The following is a 17849-nucleotide window of genomic DNA, read 5'->3' on the forward strand; positions in this document are numbered from 1 at the left end:
CCGGGATGATAGAAAAGGCATAAAAAAAAAAAAAAAAAAAACAGAGGGAACCCCTTATTAACCCGGGGGGGGGGGGGCTAAAGTGCAAGGCTCTGCAAGTTCAGAAAACGATAATCAACCCAAAAAAAGAAATGGATCACACGTTCGACAATTTGATCAAATCAGAAAATGAGGAGCTAAGCTACTCTCCGATAGCTGCAATAACCTCTCAATAGATTGAATTTCCAAATTCTACTGATAGTGAACCCTAGCAACTAAATACAAATCGAGACAAAGCGAGAAAAATCCTTCCAATTGAAATAAACCAAATATATGGAAGATGAAATCCACTCAGAAACGCGAAAATTCATCCAAGGATACCCAGATTCAAAATGTCAGACTTCCACATCACTAAATAAAATGCCAAAAAACAAATTATATATAGTGCTGAGAAAGAGAAACGCGAACTGACAGGTATCCTTCTTCCCGGAGCGCCCGGAAGAAACCTCCGATGCCTTTTTCTCTAATGGACTTCATCGCGCCTCTCACCACCGACGCCATTGCTCTCTCCTCTCTCCTCTCTCCTCTCTCCCAAGGAATATGGATGCTCCGGTTTCTGGAAATATGGATGCCTAATTAATTGATAATTGAGGCCCAGGATCCAAAAAATTGTATTGGGCTTCATCCATTAACCCATATAACTCTACACCTCTATATTCCATGGACTTATAGTTTATTTAAAACTTCATCAATTTTTGAGAGTTGAATCGCATATTTTTATTTCTAAATTGTTGTTTTTGCTTATTTATTTGTTATTAGTCATGGGATGTATTAATTAAAAGTCTTCTATATGTGTACTTTTTGGGGGGGAAAAGAAAATTACAAAAAAAAAACAAACAATTAAAATAAATAAATAGACGGACATTGTAACTCATTAAGAATTGGAAAGGGAGTATTAATGTGTAATTGTTATGGTTTCATTGATGTTCGATTTCATAATCTCCTGTAAATTTAGACGATTGCTTTATATATACAAATTACAATACTAATCATATTTAGTAGCCCGCTCTCTTATTGATTTACCAAGCAATCAATCCCAACATACAATCTAATTTTTCTTTCACTTGTAAACACATTATAAAGAGATGTTAGTGGTTTTCTGTGTTTGAGTGTATGTGGCTATTTGAGTGATTAAGTCTTGATGGTTGGTTTTTGGTGAAAAAACAACCGGTGTTGTGGTTGTCTACTTGTGTGTTTGTGAGTTATCCTACCGGATCTTACTTTCTGAGCCAAATTATCTTATTCAATTATTATTCTTTCATTTATTATTAAATCTGTAAATATTTTGTCTGTATATTTGTGTTATTTATTCTGTAATATTAATTATGTTAAGGGTTTTCGTAATCCACTATTTTTTCTGTAATAGTTGAGTTAGAGTTTGTTCAATTGGGCTCATCACAGCTGGGATGAATTTCCAACAGTGGTATCAGAGTCACTCTATTCTAATTTTCTTCGGTGACGTCTTGGTAAGATCTAAACCTTATCACTTTTATTATTCTTTCTTTTTCTGTTGAAATATTATTGTGGGTAAATTGCTTGGTGCAAATATTTTTATATGTTTCGTGGATCCATTTTATTGTGTAAAAACTAGTATAGTGAATTTTTTTGAAAAAAAAAATAATATTACTTGGTACTTTGTTTATTTTGTTGTGTGCGATCGCCTTGTTTTGCTATCTTTCTTGAGCGCTTTGTGTAAAAAAAAAAAAAAAAGCTTAATGCGAAGATAACTTAGTGTTGGCTATTTTTCTAAATAAACTGATTTTCTATATTTTCTCGTTGTGTGCGAATGCTTAAACTGCTGAATGCATAATTCTTTGTGGTTAGCACTGATTTTCTATGTAGTGTTTTTTTTGCTTATTCCATTACTACTTTGTCGGTTGAAATATTTTCTGCTTAGTGCGATTATTTAGTGTTTTTTTTATTTCCCCAAAACCAAACCAATCCCTTGCTTATCCCTCACTTGGTCGAGCCCCTGAGACTGTCGGTTATCTAGTTAAGGATAAGCCAAGGCTCCCTAATTATATTGTTCTGAATCTATTATGTTGAAATGATTCAGTATTTTTTGATATTATATCTCAATTATATTTTACTGCATTTGTTGCTTGTTTTTCTAATGGCTGGTTATAATCTACAACTTTTGATTTTTTTATTTGGCAATATGAAATGAAAGGTATTTTAATTCAACATAAAGTTCTCAAAGCTATTGACAGAAAATATCCTAATTTTTTTTTTTTGAAAAAAAGAAAATTGAAAATGATGAATATGCTTATTCTTGTATAATCCTAAATCTTTCGGACATTATTTTAAAAAAGTTGAAAGATAAAATTCTGCAAAAGATCATTGGAATAAATTGGAAGACTTTTAACAGAAACTTCTTTGCCTAATAAATTATTTCTGCTTGAAAAAATTTCCAGATATAAGTTAGATCTATCTAGAATTATTATAGAAAATTTGGATGATTTTACAAAATTAATTCAAGATATGAAATTAACTGGTAATAAAATTGATGATTATTCTCCCATTATTTTATTAAATGCAATACTTGAAGTCTACAATGATATAAAAGCTGATATAAAATATAGTAGGGACCTTAAAATATAATTAGTGGCTTAAAGAGTAAAGAAATGGACCTTAAAACCAATATTGTTAATCAGGCTAAAAAATGAAGTTAACCATATTTGGGGAAGAACCAAGTATCAAAATATAGAACAGGGATGAAAAATCTTGGGATAAAACATGTTATAATTTTGGATAAAAATGTCAATTTTATAAATGATCGTAAAAAGCCCAAGAAAGATGACAAGAATGAAGAAAGTGCTAATAATTTTTTCTGAAGAGTCTTCGAGAAGATTATCAATACTGTTTAGAATTCTTTTTCTAACCATTTGTTTTACAAGTATATTTTTTCTGCTTTGTAGGTACAATCTAGACGTTCTGGCAATGATGATTGCCATATCCAGCTTTGGATTAGGTTCCCTTTTTTTTTTTTTATTCATGGTCCAAAATAGAGAATGTTGGGATTTTTGTGGTCCATGACCTACTGGTAGATCCAAGCCCACAACCAGTAATCCCACTGCACTATGGATGGATGGCCCATTAACCGATCCACTAACCTGACCCGATTTTTTGTTATTTATTGTCACTAAGCCCTAATCATAGTTCATTTATCCTGACTACTCGTTTTTTCTCTTTCTCCTTCCTCAATTTCTCTCATCCACAGCCTCTCTCGCAGCCGTTTTTTCTACTCTCCTTGGATTCTTCCCTCAAAATCAATGTTTCTATCTCTGATCTCTAAATCTTACCTCTATAAATACATGGAGAGGTTTTCAGATGATGATAACCCATACTAAGAAATCTTCTTCTTCTTCTTTTATAGCTCCGATTGAAAAGGTTCTTTGTGAACTTGGTTGTTCTTAAGTGGAATTCTAGTGTGGTGTTGTGAGAGGTCCTTTGTGTATTAGTTTTTTGGTGGTTTTTGTGCTCAGGTCTATGTGACTAGTAGTGACTGTTTGAGTGGTTGAGCTTTGGTGGTTGGTTTTGGATGAAAAGCAACCGGTGTTGTGGTTGCGGGCCTGTATGGCTGTGGGCTATCTTATTGATCCGACTTCCCGAGCCAAATTATCTTATTCAGTTATTATTCTTTCATTTATTATTAAATATGTAAACATTTGGTCTATATATTATGTGTTGTTTATTTTGTAAGATTAATTGTATTAAGGGTTTTCGTAACCCACTAATTTTTCGGTAGTAGTCGAGTTAGGATCTGGGATAAATTCCAAAAAAAAATATATGATTGACTTATATATATGTAATAATATCATAATTTTGTTTTATGATGTGGTGGATTTTTCATTTAACAATTCAGTATCCAAGTGAAAATCTAAATTCAAAACTATTTACACTAGAAAAAACTCTGAAATTACAGAAATAATAAATCTGAAATTAGAGAAAAGGATTAAAAAAAAAAGAATAAGAAAAAGGAGATATTATAAGTAATAATTAAATCCCATGCTATAACTCAACAAAAAAGGAAAAAGAAGCAGACTGGTGAGTGAATATACATAACCAACGCTTTTTGCCTCTCTCTCTCTCTCTTTTTTGAATGAGGTATATTTTTTATTTATACAACAGCTTAACAACAGTAGAAACTATAGAATAGAATTACACACACAGGCTACAGCTACCCTCTCTCTCTCTCTCTCTATATATATATAGACATATACATACATAGTCATCATAGATAGATGCAATCTCCTCACCCTCTCTCTCTCTCGGAGACTCTTCTTAAGCTGCATAACTACTACCACTACTATATAAAACGGGAGGGAAGCCCCAAATACCATTTTCAAAGTCCCTCTCTTTCTCTCTCTAAAACTAAAATCCCTCTCCTCTGCTTCAATTTGAAGCTGTCTGTCTCTCTTTCTTCCATCTTTTCTCCCATCCCACCTTCTCCTCACTAGGGTTTCTTTACTCCTCTAGGGTTTTTCGAACAACCTTCACTTTTTTTCTTATTTCTGGGCTAGGGTTTAATCACACCCACTGCTCATCTCTGCCATGGCGGCGGAGAAGCTACGTGATTTGAGTCAGCCCATAGATGTCTCTCTGCTTGACGCCACTGTCGCTGCTTTCTATGGAACCGGATCTAAAGACGAGGTCTCAAGCTCTTCTTTTCCCTTTTTTCTTGCTATTTTTTATGCTCCTGCCCCTTTCTCTACTTTGGTTTTTCTAAACCCCTCTCTACTCTGTTTCTCCAGATTTTTATGGCTATCAGCAACAATTGCACAACTTACTTGTTCTTAAAATTTTGTGGCATGCATATGATTTATATGGAATTTACTCATGTTCGTATTCCCGGGTGGATTTTGGTGTCCCACTGGTGTCAGAGGTTGTAACTTTCCGCATCTTTGCATACCGACTAGCTCTGTGTCTGCCTCACCTGAAATTGGTTGCCATTCAATGCACTTATCACTGGTGACAGTGACATTGCCTCAAATTCTGGAAAACTTGAACGTGATCTGTAAAGTGCAGAGTTTCAAGTGAAGAGTTAAAGTTGGATAGAGTCTGTTGAATGAACTGAAAATTTTTATTGCCCTTAGTACTTCTGACGTGGCCATTGAAAGTTGGCCTGCTTTGTTCATGTGGATTAGACATGATTTGATTTTGAAACAGAGAGTGGCCTCTTTTGTCCCATGCATGTGGTTTTGGGTCATGATGTTTCTTGATTTTAATCTTTATCTTCTTTTTGTGGCTAGGCGATTCCTGTATTTAAGGTAAGAAGGAAGTTCTTGAAAGTTGTCACTTTGTTGCTCAGGTTGGTCGGAGTGTGCAATTCTTATATGCTAAGAACTCTCTGTTCATAGTGTCGTAACAATTTGGTTAAAGTCATTAGGGCTTTCAACTTAACTTTTGTGGATTGGAAGTGTTGCAACTTGATCACATATGCAAAGGCAAATTTTATTGTTTCTGAGAGAAGATTAGTTAGTACTTTAGCTCACATGAATTAATGACAAGTGAACATCTGGAGCCGTTTTCCTGCAATACTCTTTGCTCACATGAAATGAATGGAAAGTTAACCATCTGTAACAGCATTTGTGATACATTTGGAAATTCTAAATAGCTTTGCTTTCTTGCCATTCTTTTGAAGTTTGTATATATTTGCTGCATTACGCAATTCTTTTGCTTTTGGCACATTTTTCTTATGTCTTTCTATGATTAAAATTTTATATGAAAAGAGTCGTACATCTGTTGCTTTGTCTTGTCTGTGGCGCTATGCTGTTAAATTATTATTTAGGGCTCATCTTATAACTTGCAGAAGGGGGGAAATTCCTTAAATGGACAAATGACATATCCCGTTCTGTTGTGCAGTCCCTAAATACTGTCTCTTATGGTAGTTAGCTTGGGAACTTCTGCAACAAGAAGTGCTATTCTGTTCATAGCTGAGTTACTATTGAATGACTCATTCCGCATTTGGAAACTAATTTGATCAATAACATAGCTGCCATTATGAAGGACACTATATAATCCCCTAAAGTCCTTGGTCATTTCTGCAATTGCAAATTCAATTGATCATAGATAGTGCAATCTGAACCACCCACCCACACGCTCATGCGCACTCACACAGAAAAAAGAAAGGAAAAAGAACTTGGATTAAATCAAACTGTTATGAGGTACCGTGCCTTCAGTCTACATTTATTTAACTTCATAAGTAGAACGTACACAGAGAACATGTGCTGCACTGGCGATACAGTAGTACCTGCACTAAAAAAAAGATATACAGGAGGTTGACATATTAAATGAGTTTCATGTCCATCAAACTTATTCATAAAAAGTGAGGAATTGACACTTCATTATCTGTGTGGTTAGGTTGTAATAAGATTGCATATCATAAACAATGTGTTTCCTGATAATGGAATAGTTCTTAAACTGCTGGTAAAAGATGCAGAAAATTTGAGTTGGAAGAGCTTCTTTGAGTAAGATAAAATAGAAGTTTTAAAAGGACTAGCTAAATGGCTGGGTTATGTGAAGAGGTAGGTGGATAAATATAATAATACACTTGGAAAAAAAGTACGCCGGCCATCTAGAATTTTATGTCATCATTAAGAAGATTAAGTGAAGAGGTAGGTGGATAAATATAATAATACAGTCGAAGAAAAAAGTACGCCAGCCATCTAGGAATGTATGTCATCAGTAAGAAGATTAAGGAAATGGCTTTGACTCGTTAATTTGGGTTTCAGCAGTTATCTAGGTGGATGTCTACCACTATGCACGGTCAAAATCTGGGTGAAGTATGGTTAATGGGGCTCAATGGTCTTGGTTATACATTTTGGTTGAAGATTCATCTTATTCATATTGAGGCTGGCCTAGTTCATGTTACCCAGTACATTTTCATGTACTCAGAAATTTCTCATGCAACTTTGTTGGTATTAATATTTTGTAAAGAATGTTCCCATTCATTTTGGCATCTCTCACATCTGGAATGTTTCTTTGGTTACAGCATGCCATTTCTCAACATATTATAGCCCTGCAAATATTTTTTTTAATTCTGGTTGGAAGGAGATTCAGCTGGCATGACAGTATCCACATTTAAAATGGATTACACTACAATTAGCTACCAATTTTATGCCCAGCCAGGAACTCACACTTTTTGTTCTTTTTCTCTTGCCTGACAGAGGACTGCGGCAGACCATATCTTGCGAGACCTGCAAAATAATCCAGATATGTGGCTTCAAGTGGTCCACATTTTATCTAACACACAGAACTTGAACACCAAATTTTTTGCTTTACAGGTCCGTTAGTATGGTCATGATAGTTCTTATGGTGCACATTTTATCCAACACATTTGCTGAGACGCTTATTATTTGATTTGCTTCTCTATTTTTACATGGTTTGGAGATACTGATGAAATGGACCTTGTGCTGATGTCCAGGTCCTAGAAGGTGTTATTAAGTACCGATGGAATGCTTTGCCCGTTGAACAACGAGATGGCATGAAGAACTATATTTCTGAAGTTATAGTTAAAGTAACTAAATCTTTGCTTTTCTGGGAATGATGTTGCAGTTATTTCCTCCCTGATTATTTGGAGACTATTGCATTGATCATTTTATTTTTCTATTAGCTTTCAAGTGATGAGATCTCTTTCCGGCGGGAGAGGCTGTATGTTAATAAATTAAATATTATATTGGTTCAGGTAATATTCCAGTCCAGACGATGCTCATCAGTAATACTTTAGTGCTTTCCTATAGATAATCTGTTTAATAGAACAACCCTATTGGATTTTTCCATGTGAGTTATCTAGATATGACCCTGTTCTGTATTCAGATCTTGAAGCATGAGTGGCCAGCCCGGTGGCGTAGCTTTATTCCTGACCTGGTTGCCGCAGCAAAAACAAGTGAAACTATTTGCGAGAATTGCATGGCAATTTTGAAGGTAAGTAGTTCTTACCTCTCTATGAATTTTTTTAATCCACTACATCTAGTTGACTTGAAGATGTCACTTTTTAGCTTCTAAGTGAAGAAGTTTTCGACTTCTCAAGGGGTGAGATGACTCAACAAAAGATTAAAGAGTTAAAACAATCATTGAACAGGTAATCATGTGATGTCTGTTCCCAGGTCACATCTGTCAAAACATTTGTTATTGCATTAACTGATATCTGGCATATTTTAATTTTCCTATTCCATGTTTATTTCCAGGATACGGTTTAATGGCTCATGTAGTACTGCTTATACCTATTTATATCTCTTGATTTTACCTATCTGATTTAGTTCTGTATTTCACTTACCCAATGTTATTAATGTTGTGATTTTGATGTGTAAATGATTTGACATTTTTTATCCTTTCATCTGTTCAAGTACTGAGAAGCTTCTTGTTTTTCTACAGTGAGTTCCAGCTGATTCATGAGTTATGCTTATATGTTCTGTCGGCATCTCAAAGGGCTGAGCTTATAAGGGCCACACTGGCCACACTGCATGCTTTTCTTTCGTGGATTCCTCTAGGCTATATATTTGAATCACCACTGGTTTGTATTTCTACATTTCTTGTGGTTACTTGTTAGATGAAAGACATGGCTATGATCTTCTATTCTTGGTGTGTTTGGAATCTTTTGTTGCAAAGATGTGTCTGTACATTTGTAAGATTTGACGTGCTCCTATTATGCTTTTGTTTGACAGCTTGAGACACTGCTCAAATTTTTTCCTGTTCCGGCTTATCGCAATCTCACTCTGCAATGTCTGACAGAGGTATATGGTGTGCCTTTGTCACCTTCAAAGTTCATTATATTGTCTAAGATATAATACGTTTTTTTCTTTTGCATGTTTTGTCTTCTGCAGGTTGCTGCTCTTAGTTTTGGGGACTTTTACAACATGCAGTATGTCAAAATGTATACGATATTCATGGTGCAATTGCAGGTAGTGTAGATAATTCTTCTCGTGCAATAGTGCGATATGGTTTTCATCTTTTCAGGTTTAGCGACAATAATTGGTACAACTCACTGGATGGTATGCTGATTCGTGATGTCTTTTTGTTGCCTGCTAGAATATCCTGCCACCTACTACCAACTTTTTGGAGGCTTATGCAAATGGCACAACTGAGGAGCAGGTGCTTGTTTGTATGTAAGAATTCAAATTCTAGTGTTTAAGTACCCTAGTAATCTGCTATTGTTTTTTTGTTTTCCCAGGCATTTATTCAGAACTTGGCATTGTTTTTCACATCATTTTACAAGGTAAATTCTCTTTCTTTGTTTTCTGGCAAATAGCCAAAATGAAGGCAAAAAGAGAGCTCCATCAAGGGGAGTGTTAAACTTAATCTTGAAAACATGGAAATGGATGAAAATCCACATGTAAGGGATAATCTGTGGATCAGGATGGCTCACCTCGCTCCTTTTACGATTTATTTCAGTATAGATGATTTTCCTGGTATGCGGGTGGAAACCAGGAAACTCCCATACACTTGAGTTACTTTTATGATAGTTGTCGCAATCTTCCTTCCGAATATGTGAATAATATATATGAATATCTTGTTCACACAAAGTGGGATTTTTATATATGACTACCCTTATTGTAAAATTAGACTTAGCTCTTTGATCAATTAGTATGCTTAGACATCTTAAGTCTACATTTCTGTGAGTGCAATTCAGATGTTACTGCCAAAGATCGTCCATCACTCTCTATTTGTCTAACCGGAAATCGTCAATGAACTTGTCCTATCGCTACATAATTAGAACATTTATTATGGATTTATGGTCCTGACTTCCTGGATGCATTACTTTTGACTGATGGGCGTTTGTTTCCCGGGTGGCAGTCTCACATACGGGTACTAGAATCTTCACAAGAGAACATAAATGCACTGCTGATGGGCCTTGAGTATCTCATCAATATATCTTATGTGGATGACACTGAAGTTTTTAAGGTACAGTATTGTTTTACCCTCTGTTGGATTCATAGTATTATACAAAGCCTGTGTTATTAATGACTCTTGATGGCTTGCAGGTTTGCTTGGACTACTGGAATTCCCTAGTCTTGGAGCTGTTTGAAGCTCACCATAATTTGGATAATCCTGCAGTAACTGCAAACATGATGGGACTACAGGTGCTGTCATAGTAGAATCTTCTACCTCTTACCTTTAATCTAGAGTCTTGTTATCTCGTATGCAGGGATAGCAGTCTTTTGTGTAAATAATGAACTTGTTTATTACATTAAGTTAAGCTTTGAAGTTCCAGTTCATTGGGAACTGCTTTGTGGGATAAGTATGTGCTGCCTCCTTTAAGATTTAGATGGATAAATTTGAGAATAAAGGATTGTGGGGTATTGAAGTTTCTGATGCTGATATGATTCTAAGAATTACATGCTTGAAATTTTAAGACAAGCCTTCTATGCTTGAAGAAAAAGGGGGAAGTAAAGGGAACAAGGAGTGTAAAATCCATCGCCATTTCTTCACCATCTTTCATTAATGTACGGGGATATTGCTGATGCCTGCCTGCCTTTTGTATTGAACAAGCAGATGCCAATGCTTCCTGGTATGGTTGATGGACTTGGTTCACAACTAATGCAGCGACGTCAGCTTTATGCTGGTCCAATGTCGAAGTTGAGATTGCTGATGATATGCCGCATGGCAAAGCCCGAAGAAGTTCTCATTGTTGAGGATGAAAATGGAAATATAGTTCGTGAAACTATGAAAGACAATGACGTGCTTGTGCAGTATAAGGTCCTGAATTTTATCCAAAACTTGAATTGCTAATGCAATAAATGTTTCTAGTCATCTCCTCTTGAAATGTTGTTTTACTTTTGGACTCATGTTTCTGATGTTTCAATGATTTGCAGATAATGAGGGAAACACTGATCTACTTGGCACATCTTGATCACGAGGACACTGAAAAGCAGGTTTTGATTTATTTTATTCTCTGTCTCTATGCACTTGCTTGTTTGCTAATTGGGGATTCTCTGTATGCTCTTGCTTAACAAATTTAAGCTTGTGTGAGTGAAGTATGATAAGCTCATCTGATGTAATAATTAGGTTCTTGTTATATCACTGTGCATGACAAGTGTAATTTTTAGGTATGATTATCAGTGCATTCCTTAATAATTTGTTGAGCATGGGTGGATTTTTGTTCACTTCCAAATTTTGCTAAGTGCTCAAGCTAATTAAATTGTGATTTTAATTTGTGATTATGGGTGCAGATGCTAAAGAAATTGAGTAAACAACTAAATGGAGAGGATTGGACTTGGAACAACCTAAATACATTGTGTTGGGCAATTGGATCTATATCTGGGTCAATGGTGGAGGAGCAGGTAGGGCATTTTTACTGGATATTGTTCTTTGCTTTCTGCATATGACATTTTACAGTTATCCTTATGTATAGTTTTGGCCTTGGGTATATTCAATATTAAATCAACATAACATCCTTCGTTAATTAACAATTATGGCCTTTCCTAATGCATTGTTTCTTTAACGTACTAGAAATGTAGCTTTTCAGATTTTGTGATTGTCCATGATTTAAATGGTCCAGTATGTGAGTGATTGTTAGTTTCTCTTAAATTCCAGAATGTCTATGATTTTATTTTATAATTAGATTTGGAAGTTCGGGTGTGTGCTTTGTTCTCTTGTTCTAGAATTTTCTTTATATATATGATGCTATCTAACTTTTCTACTATCCTATTTTTGTTGTGCCACTATGTTTATTTGAAAGTGTTGGGGTCTGATCTCTTCTTAGAATATTCATGTTGCTTATTTACCTTTGGCAGGAAAACAGATTTCTAGTGATGGTCATTCGCGATTTGTTGAACCTCTGTGAAATCACCAAAGGGAAGGATAATAAAGCCGTGATTGCAAGTAATATAATGTGAGGCTCTAGGAACTCAATTAATCTTCATTAGATGCTGATAAAAGTATGCGCTGCATGAGGGTTTATCCCTAATTAACATACTTATCACGTATGCTTCTCTTTGTAAATTGGTGGCGACATGGCAAAATAACTGTGCACCAGTCTTGGTTGAAACTCACATCTTATGTTTCTATTGCCTGGTGTCCAGGTATGTGGTTGGGCAGTATCCCAGATTTTTGAGGGCCCACTGGAAGTTCTTGAAAACTGTTGTGAACAAGTTGTTTGAGTTCATGCACGAAACTCATCCTGGAGTTCAGGTTAAATATTGCATGTGATTGTTTCTAAACTGATAGGGGATATATATATATATTAATGAATAGGAAGTCAACTTATTTTCTACGCTTATTTTCATTTTCCTTGTTCATCCAACTGTTCAGCAGTTTTCTGCTTACTTATATTGTTAAATTCATTTTAGTGTTCTAGTGTGTACTAAACTTGTTCTGTTGTCTGCACATTTGTAGGACATGGCGTGCGACACATTTTTGAAAATTGTTCAAAAGTGCAAACGTAAATTTGTCATTGTTCAGGTTGGGGTTCCTATGGATAATAATTTCTGAGATAATGATACTAGTAGGAATATGATGCTTTTAGAAACAATTAACTCTGCCTGTTGCTTTCATGCAGGTTGGAGAAAATGAGCCATTTGTATCAGAACTTTTGACAACACTTCCAGCAACTATTGCAGATCTTGAGCCTCATCAGATTCACTCCTTTTATGAATCTGTACGCCCTCTTAGTATCAGATATTCCTGTTCTTTATATATATGGGCATTTCTAACTGTTGCTACCTTATCTCTTTAGGTGGGCCATATGATTCAAGCAGAATCTGATCCTCACAAGAGAGATGAATATTTGCAGAGGTTGATGGAGCTTCCTAATCAGGTAAGTTCCTACTTTGTTACTGCTCTTTGAGAAACGATACATGTGTTAGTAGTTTCTAGATGTTCCCCCTGCTTTCCTGTTTGTCATTTAGCTAGTATTAGCACCTGTATAGATTGCTGTGCGGCTAATGCATAGTTTGCTGCAGAAATGGGCTGAAATTATTGGACAGGCGCGTCAGAGTGTGGATTTCTTGAAAGATCCAGATGTGATAAGGGCAGTGCTTAACATTTTGCAGGTCTGTTTCTGAATAAGCATGCGATATGATTATATTCTACAACTAATTTTAATTCCATCATCTCCATATTCTTGAGAGTGGTAACAATCAGATACCATAAAATATTGCTGTCTACAAGAGTTATGAGCTTGCTGCTCGCTAGTAATGGGTGGTAGAGTAAGAGTTCATCATCAGCCGATTCAGCCCCCTTTAAAGAGGCAAAATAATAGGTCATGGATCGACCATGTTGCTTTAGAGAGGAGTTTTCCATAAAGCTGAAAAACTCAAGAAACATTTTTATGAGAAGACATATCCGTTCCATGTCGCCTTGGCTGAAGCCAAAAACATGAGATTGGACCAACAGAATCTTCCATGTTTTTATTGATATAATTTTATATTTATCCAAAACTAATTTAGTTCCGACAGTCCCCACCCTCCTAGATGGCCCTTCGTAAAGCGCCCAAGGGTTGGTCAAACAACAATAGGGTAGGGGCCAAAAAGGATGGGGTGCCTAGTGTGGTTCATCTTATCAACTAGTTATACACGCTCTTTTTTTTATCACTATGCCAATGGGGGTAATGACACGTGGCTACCATGGCCATGGAAGTAATAGGGCATCTTAAGTAATCACCCTTTATATCTGATAACATAAAAGTATTCTTATTCACACTTTCTGATTTCAACTCGACCTCTTCAATTCAATAGCAATAACAGAGGGTAGTGGCCTAGGGATAGGACAAAACTGACTTTTGTGTGGAGGCTGGCGCCGTGCGAGAGCCATGAGATGGTCAACAGCGCTGGCAGGTGGAGGTGGGCGTCAGCGAGTGAAAGAAAACTGGGAGCGTGGCTGTTAGTGACAAGTTTAGGGCGTCTCTGTTTCTCTCTCTCTTTTTAATGTCTTGTTCTATTTTGGAATTAATTTTAGGGGTGCACCTCTCTATGTTAATGCGTCTTGCATGTTCATCTTTGTCGTGTCAGTGTTCTCTTATGCATTCTTTTGTTCCTGCAGACAAATACTAGTGTTGCGAGCTCTCTAGGAACATATTTCCTGCCACAGATTTCTCTAATCTTCTTGGACATGCTCAATGTATACAGGTTTGTTTGCATTTTGTACTTTCAGAATTACTTTTTAAACTTAACCTGATAGGTTTCAATCTCTGATGCTTTAATCGATGACAATATTTTCTTCAAATGCCACAGAATGTACAGCGAGCTTATATCAACCAGTATTGCCCAAGGAGGACCCTATGCTTCCAGGACATCTATTGTGAAACTTCTACGGTAAATTCCCAAATTTGGAGCTTAATATACTTAGATCTGCATATTGGTACTTAATTTATCACCACTATTTCAACAGGTCAGTCAAGAGGGAAACGCTAAAGCTTATTGAGACGTTTCTAGACAAAGCTGAAGATCAACCACATATTGGCAAACAATTTGTGCCTCCGATGATGGACCCTGTGCTTGGTGACTATGCCAGGAATTTGCCTGATGCAAGAGAGTCAGAAGTTCTCTCTCTCTTTGCCACAATAATAAATAAGTATGCCTTGTTTTCTTGTGTGATTTTTGTTTGCATAGTTGATGTTGTATGTCCATGTGCAAGATCTTGCTATTTCTGGAAACGTGTATGGCAATAATTGAAATTATTCAACAGCTTTTAATTAGTTGTAATCATATTGTTCTTGAGTATTGTGTGACCATATAGATTTCTTGTGGATGGTGGTGCTTAATGTGTTTGATCCTGATGCTATTTTAGTCATCATTACTGCTGTTAGGTTTTGCTATTAATTTTAATTAGTTTCAATTTTTCCTTTGTTCATTTAGGTATAAGGGGGCAATGATTGATGATGTTCCTCGGATATTTGAAGCTGTTTTCCAGTGCACTCTAGAGGTCGGTGAATCCTTTATATCATTTTGAATCATGAACATTCGTGCTCATTTGTTGACTACTTTATCTCGTAGAAATGCATGATAATCCCTGTTGCTTAATCATGCTGAAAATCTGTTGCCTGGTTAAGTGCATGTGCAAATTGGTTGGTTTATAAACATAAACTTGCAGGATTTAAACATGTGAATCCTCAGTGGGATATGGATATGCCGTATTTAATATTGATAGAAACATGACTCAGTCCCAATATGATCTTGACTTGTTTTACATCATTGTTCCTAATTATTGTGATCATCCAATTATCTCTTGCTTCTCTTGGTACCTCCTTTTGTTTGGATGTTAATGTAAATCTTTTCAAATAGAAAATAATACACCATCCTAGAGTACCTCTTATAACGTCAAACTATGCATGAAGAACCCGGGTCATGCATTTAATGTGGCAAACAAGCTGTGAGTTAAAATATGTATGGCTGAATATTGACTTCTATTTTTCAATGGGGATGATCTATTGCGGTACTTGTGACAATTAGGTGCTACCACAGTTAGCCTGTGCTTAGCAAATTTCAATGCCACAGGCATTGGAGAATGGGTCTGATAAATAGGTGCGGCAACTTTTTGCCTGGGCTTTTGAACCTTCGCAACTTTAGGCAGCCTAATTTTGCTTGATTCTGATATGGAGACATCTTTACTGTTCTGTGTTTCACTTATAATTGTTTTCATTGCAGATGATAACAAAGAATTTTGAAGACTATCCTGAGCATCGACTCAAGTTCTTTTCACTGCTTCGAGCCATTGCTACACATTGTTTTCCTGCTTTAATCCATTTATCTAGTGAGGTGCCTATCATGCTTCAATGAATTTGCAGTTGCTCAGTTGATGATAAAGTATTCCATTTTAACTTATGCTTTCTTCAGCTCCAGGAGTCCAAATTTAATTGAAGATTTTTCTATCCTATGATGCTATCTTTACTTCCTATATGATAAATTCTTGTGTTTTTACTGGTTATGTTCAGCAACTTAAACTTGTCATGGATTCCATTATATGGGCTTTCCGGCATACTGAACGAAATATTGCAGAAACTGGACTCAACCTTTTATTGGAGATGCTGAAAAACTTTCAGGTGTGTCTTACTTTGTGTCCTTTGTATTTTGTACATAAGCATTCATATAGGGCCTTATGATTGCATGGATGGCTTGGCAGGCTTCAGAGTTCTGCAATCAGTTCTACAGGACTTATTTTTTGACAATAGAACAAGAAATATTTGCTGTTTTGACAGACACCTTCCATAAGCCTGGTTTTAAGTTGCATGTACTTGTGCTGCAGCACTTATTCTGCCTGGTAATAACTGCCTGCTTCATCCTCTTGCTCTTTTTCATGTTTTATTTTGTTTTTGTCTTGCCATATGGCTTGCTAATGGTAACAGCTGTCATTTAACAATTACAGGTGGAGTCTGGTGCCTTGACTGAGCCACTGTGGGATGTTGCAACAGTTCCTTATGCTTATCCAAACAACGGCATGTTTGTCCGAGAGTACACAATTAAACTTTTAAGTACATCCTTTCCGAACATGACAGCAGCTGAGGTACTGAAGCAAAACCTCTGACACAGTTCAGATGCGTATTCATGTGTGACCCCAGTTTCACCCATTTTTGGGTTTTTTCAGGTGACCCAGTTTGTGAATGGACTTTTTGAGTCAAGAGCTGATCTTTCGTCATTCAAAAACCACATAAGAGACTTTCTTGTGCAATCTAAAGAATTTTCAGCTCAGGTGAAGTGTTACTCACCTTTTCAAATGTTGAATCACACTACATGTGCCTCGTATTCATTTGTCTTAAAGATGCTTCTGGTTTTCTTTCATCTTGGAATAATCTGTGGACTAGAGGTGGTTTAGATTTGCTGGTTCAATGTGTTGAGTAAATTTCTTTATTCCTAGGTGATTTTCTTAAGTCTTCTTTATTTATCTAGAGGGGAAAAGATCAAGGTCTATTTTATCCTGAGGGAATTAGTTTTTAACTCAATACATCTGTGCTTGATTGAGCCTTAGTTCCTCTTGCCTTTGGTTTAGATGGGTCTTTTAATGGATTTTTGGTAGATAATCTCTCATTGTTGAGAACAAAATATGAAGTGCTCAGTCTTAACTTTCATCGGCCATCTCGGGTGCATACTGTAATCCTATAATCACATTTATTTCTATGGTGCAGGACAACAAAGATCTTTATGCAGAGGAAGCTGCTGCTCAGAGAGAAAGAGAGCGACAACGTATGCTGTCAATTCCAGGACTCATTGCTCCCAACGAGATTCAAGATGAGATGGTTGACTCATAAGTTTTGGCAAATTTTGGTGTCAAGACTAATTTTGTGGATTTTTTTTTTTGTTTTTTTAAAAACTCTTTTAAGTATTAGGTTTGAGCACATCTAGTCTGCAGTGATACATGTTATGGAGTTTCCATCTGTAATTTTGCCTCAATTTTATCATCTCCGTAGAATATTTTCTTGTGTGAAGCGGTGAAGCCACAGAGGCAGACAGGCTTTGCCGCCGAAGAAACTGCATTCTGGTTGTAGAGTACTTAGATTCTAATTTAGGAATATAGCATGTCACCTTATAGATCCCTGGATGGTTGTGACACTGTAATGCAGGAGGAAGTTTGAAGTGATTGTCCTTGGCAGGCGCCTATTGGCGACTCGTAATAGGTCTAATGTATACAACATTAATGGGTTGTGCAGAAAATTCTCTTTCTGTTGATTTGTAGATATTATGTGTTGTGGTGCCTCCTGGTCTTCAGCATTCTGTTTCTATGAATGTTCTTTCTCCCACAGAAGAGGATGTAAATCTTGATCTATCGAAAGAGTTGTTTCTAAAGACTAGTTTGCTAATAAGTTATTAGGATTGAAAATGAATCAATCTTCCATTGCTAGCAAGAAGCATGACCATAAAGATTGAATTGCGAAACGA

The 17849-nt window shown here is 36.2% G+C and overlaps 2 protein-coding genes across 3 annotated transcripts in view; one reads left to right on the forward strand and one right to left on the reverse strand.

The window, feature by feature from the left end:
- The window catches only part of LOC105160223 (probable NADH dehydrogenase [ubiquinone] 1 alpha subcomplex subunit 12), a 2806-nt gene extending 2203 nt beyond the window's left edge, over positions 1-603 (reverse strand). The window contains exon 1 of one of the 2 annotated variants that reach the window (XM_011077502.2): positions 452-603. In XM_011077502.2, the coding sequence (XP_011075804.1) occupies positions 452-540 (89 nt within the window). In that variant the 5' untranslated portion in view covers positions 541-603. The remainder of the gene's footprint in view (positions 1-451) is intronic. The other variant, XM_020693199.1, reaches the window with a different exon arrangement.
- On the forward strand, positions 4260-17647 carry LOC105160224 (protein EXPORTIN 1A). Its single transcript, XM_011077504.2, has 32 exons — positions 4260-4692; positions 7209-7325; positions 7466-7558; positions 7655-7726; positions 7858-7965; positions 8040-8122; positions 8416-8554; positions 8706-8774; positions 8865-8942; positions 9070-9132; positions 9212-9256; positions 9835-9942; positions 10023-10121; positions 10534-10737; positions 10854-10913; positions 11211-11321; positions 11775-11872; positions 12063-12171; positions 12376-12441; positions 12539-12637; positions 12716-12796; positions 12942-13031; positions 14020-14105; positions 14211-14291; positions 14368-14550; positions 14835-14901; positions 15624-15734; positions 15911-16018; positions 16099-16236; positions 16342-16479; positions 16561-16665; positions 17099-17647. The coding sequence occupies exons 1-32, from the start codon at positions 4594-4596 to the stop codon at positions 17219-17221; spliced, it is 3231 nt and encodes a 1076-aa protein (XP_011075806.1). The 5' UTR covers positions 4260-4593; the 3' UTR covers positions 17222-17647.

The sequence above is a fragment of the Sesamum indicum genome, linkage group LG4 (assembly GCF_000512975.1).
Source record: "Sesamum indicum cultivar Zhongzhi No. 13 linkage group LG4, S_indicum_v1.0, whole genome shotgun sequence".
NCBI lineage: Eukaryota > Viridiplantae > Streptophyta > Magnoliopsida > Lamiales > Pedaliaceae > Sesamum > Sesamum indicum.

Bases quoted from the DNA above. Each gene is read 5' to 3' on its own strand.
- LOC105160224 (XM_011077504.2), top strand. From the start codon at position 4,594: ATGGCGGCGGAGAAGCTACGTGATTTGAGTCAGCCCATAGATGTCTCT. The intron at 10,738-10,853 runs GTCCTGAATTTT...AATGATTTGCAG, and splicing joins ACGTGCTTGTGCAGTATAAG to ATAATGAGGGAAACACTGAT. The intron at 11,322-11,774 runs GTAGGGCATTTT...TACCTTTGGCAG, and splicing joins GGTCAATGGTGGAGGAGCAG to GAAAACAGATTTCTAGTGAT.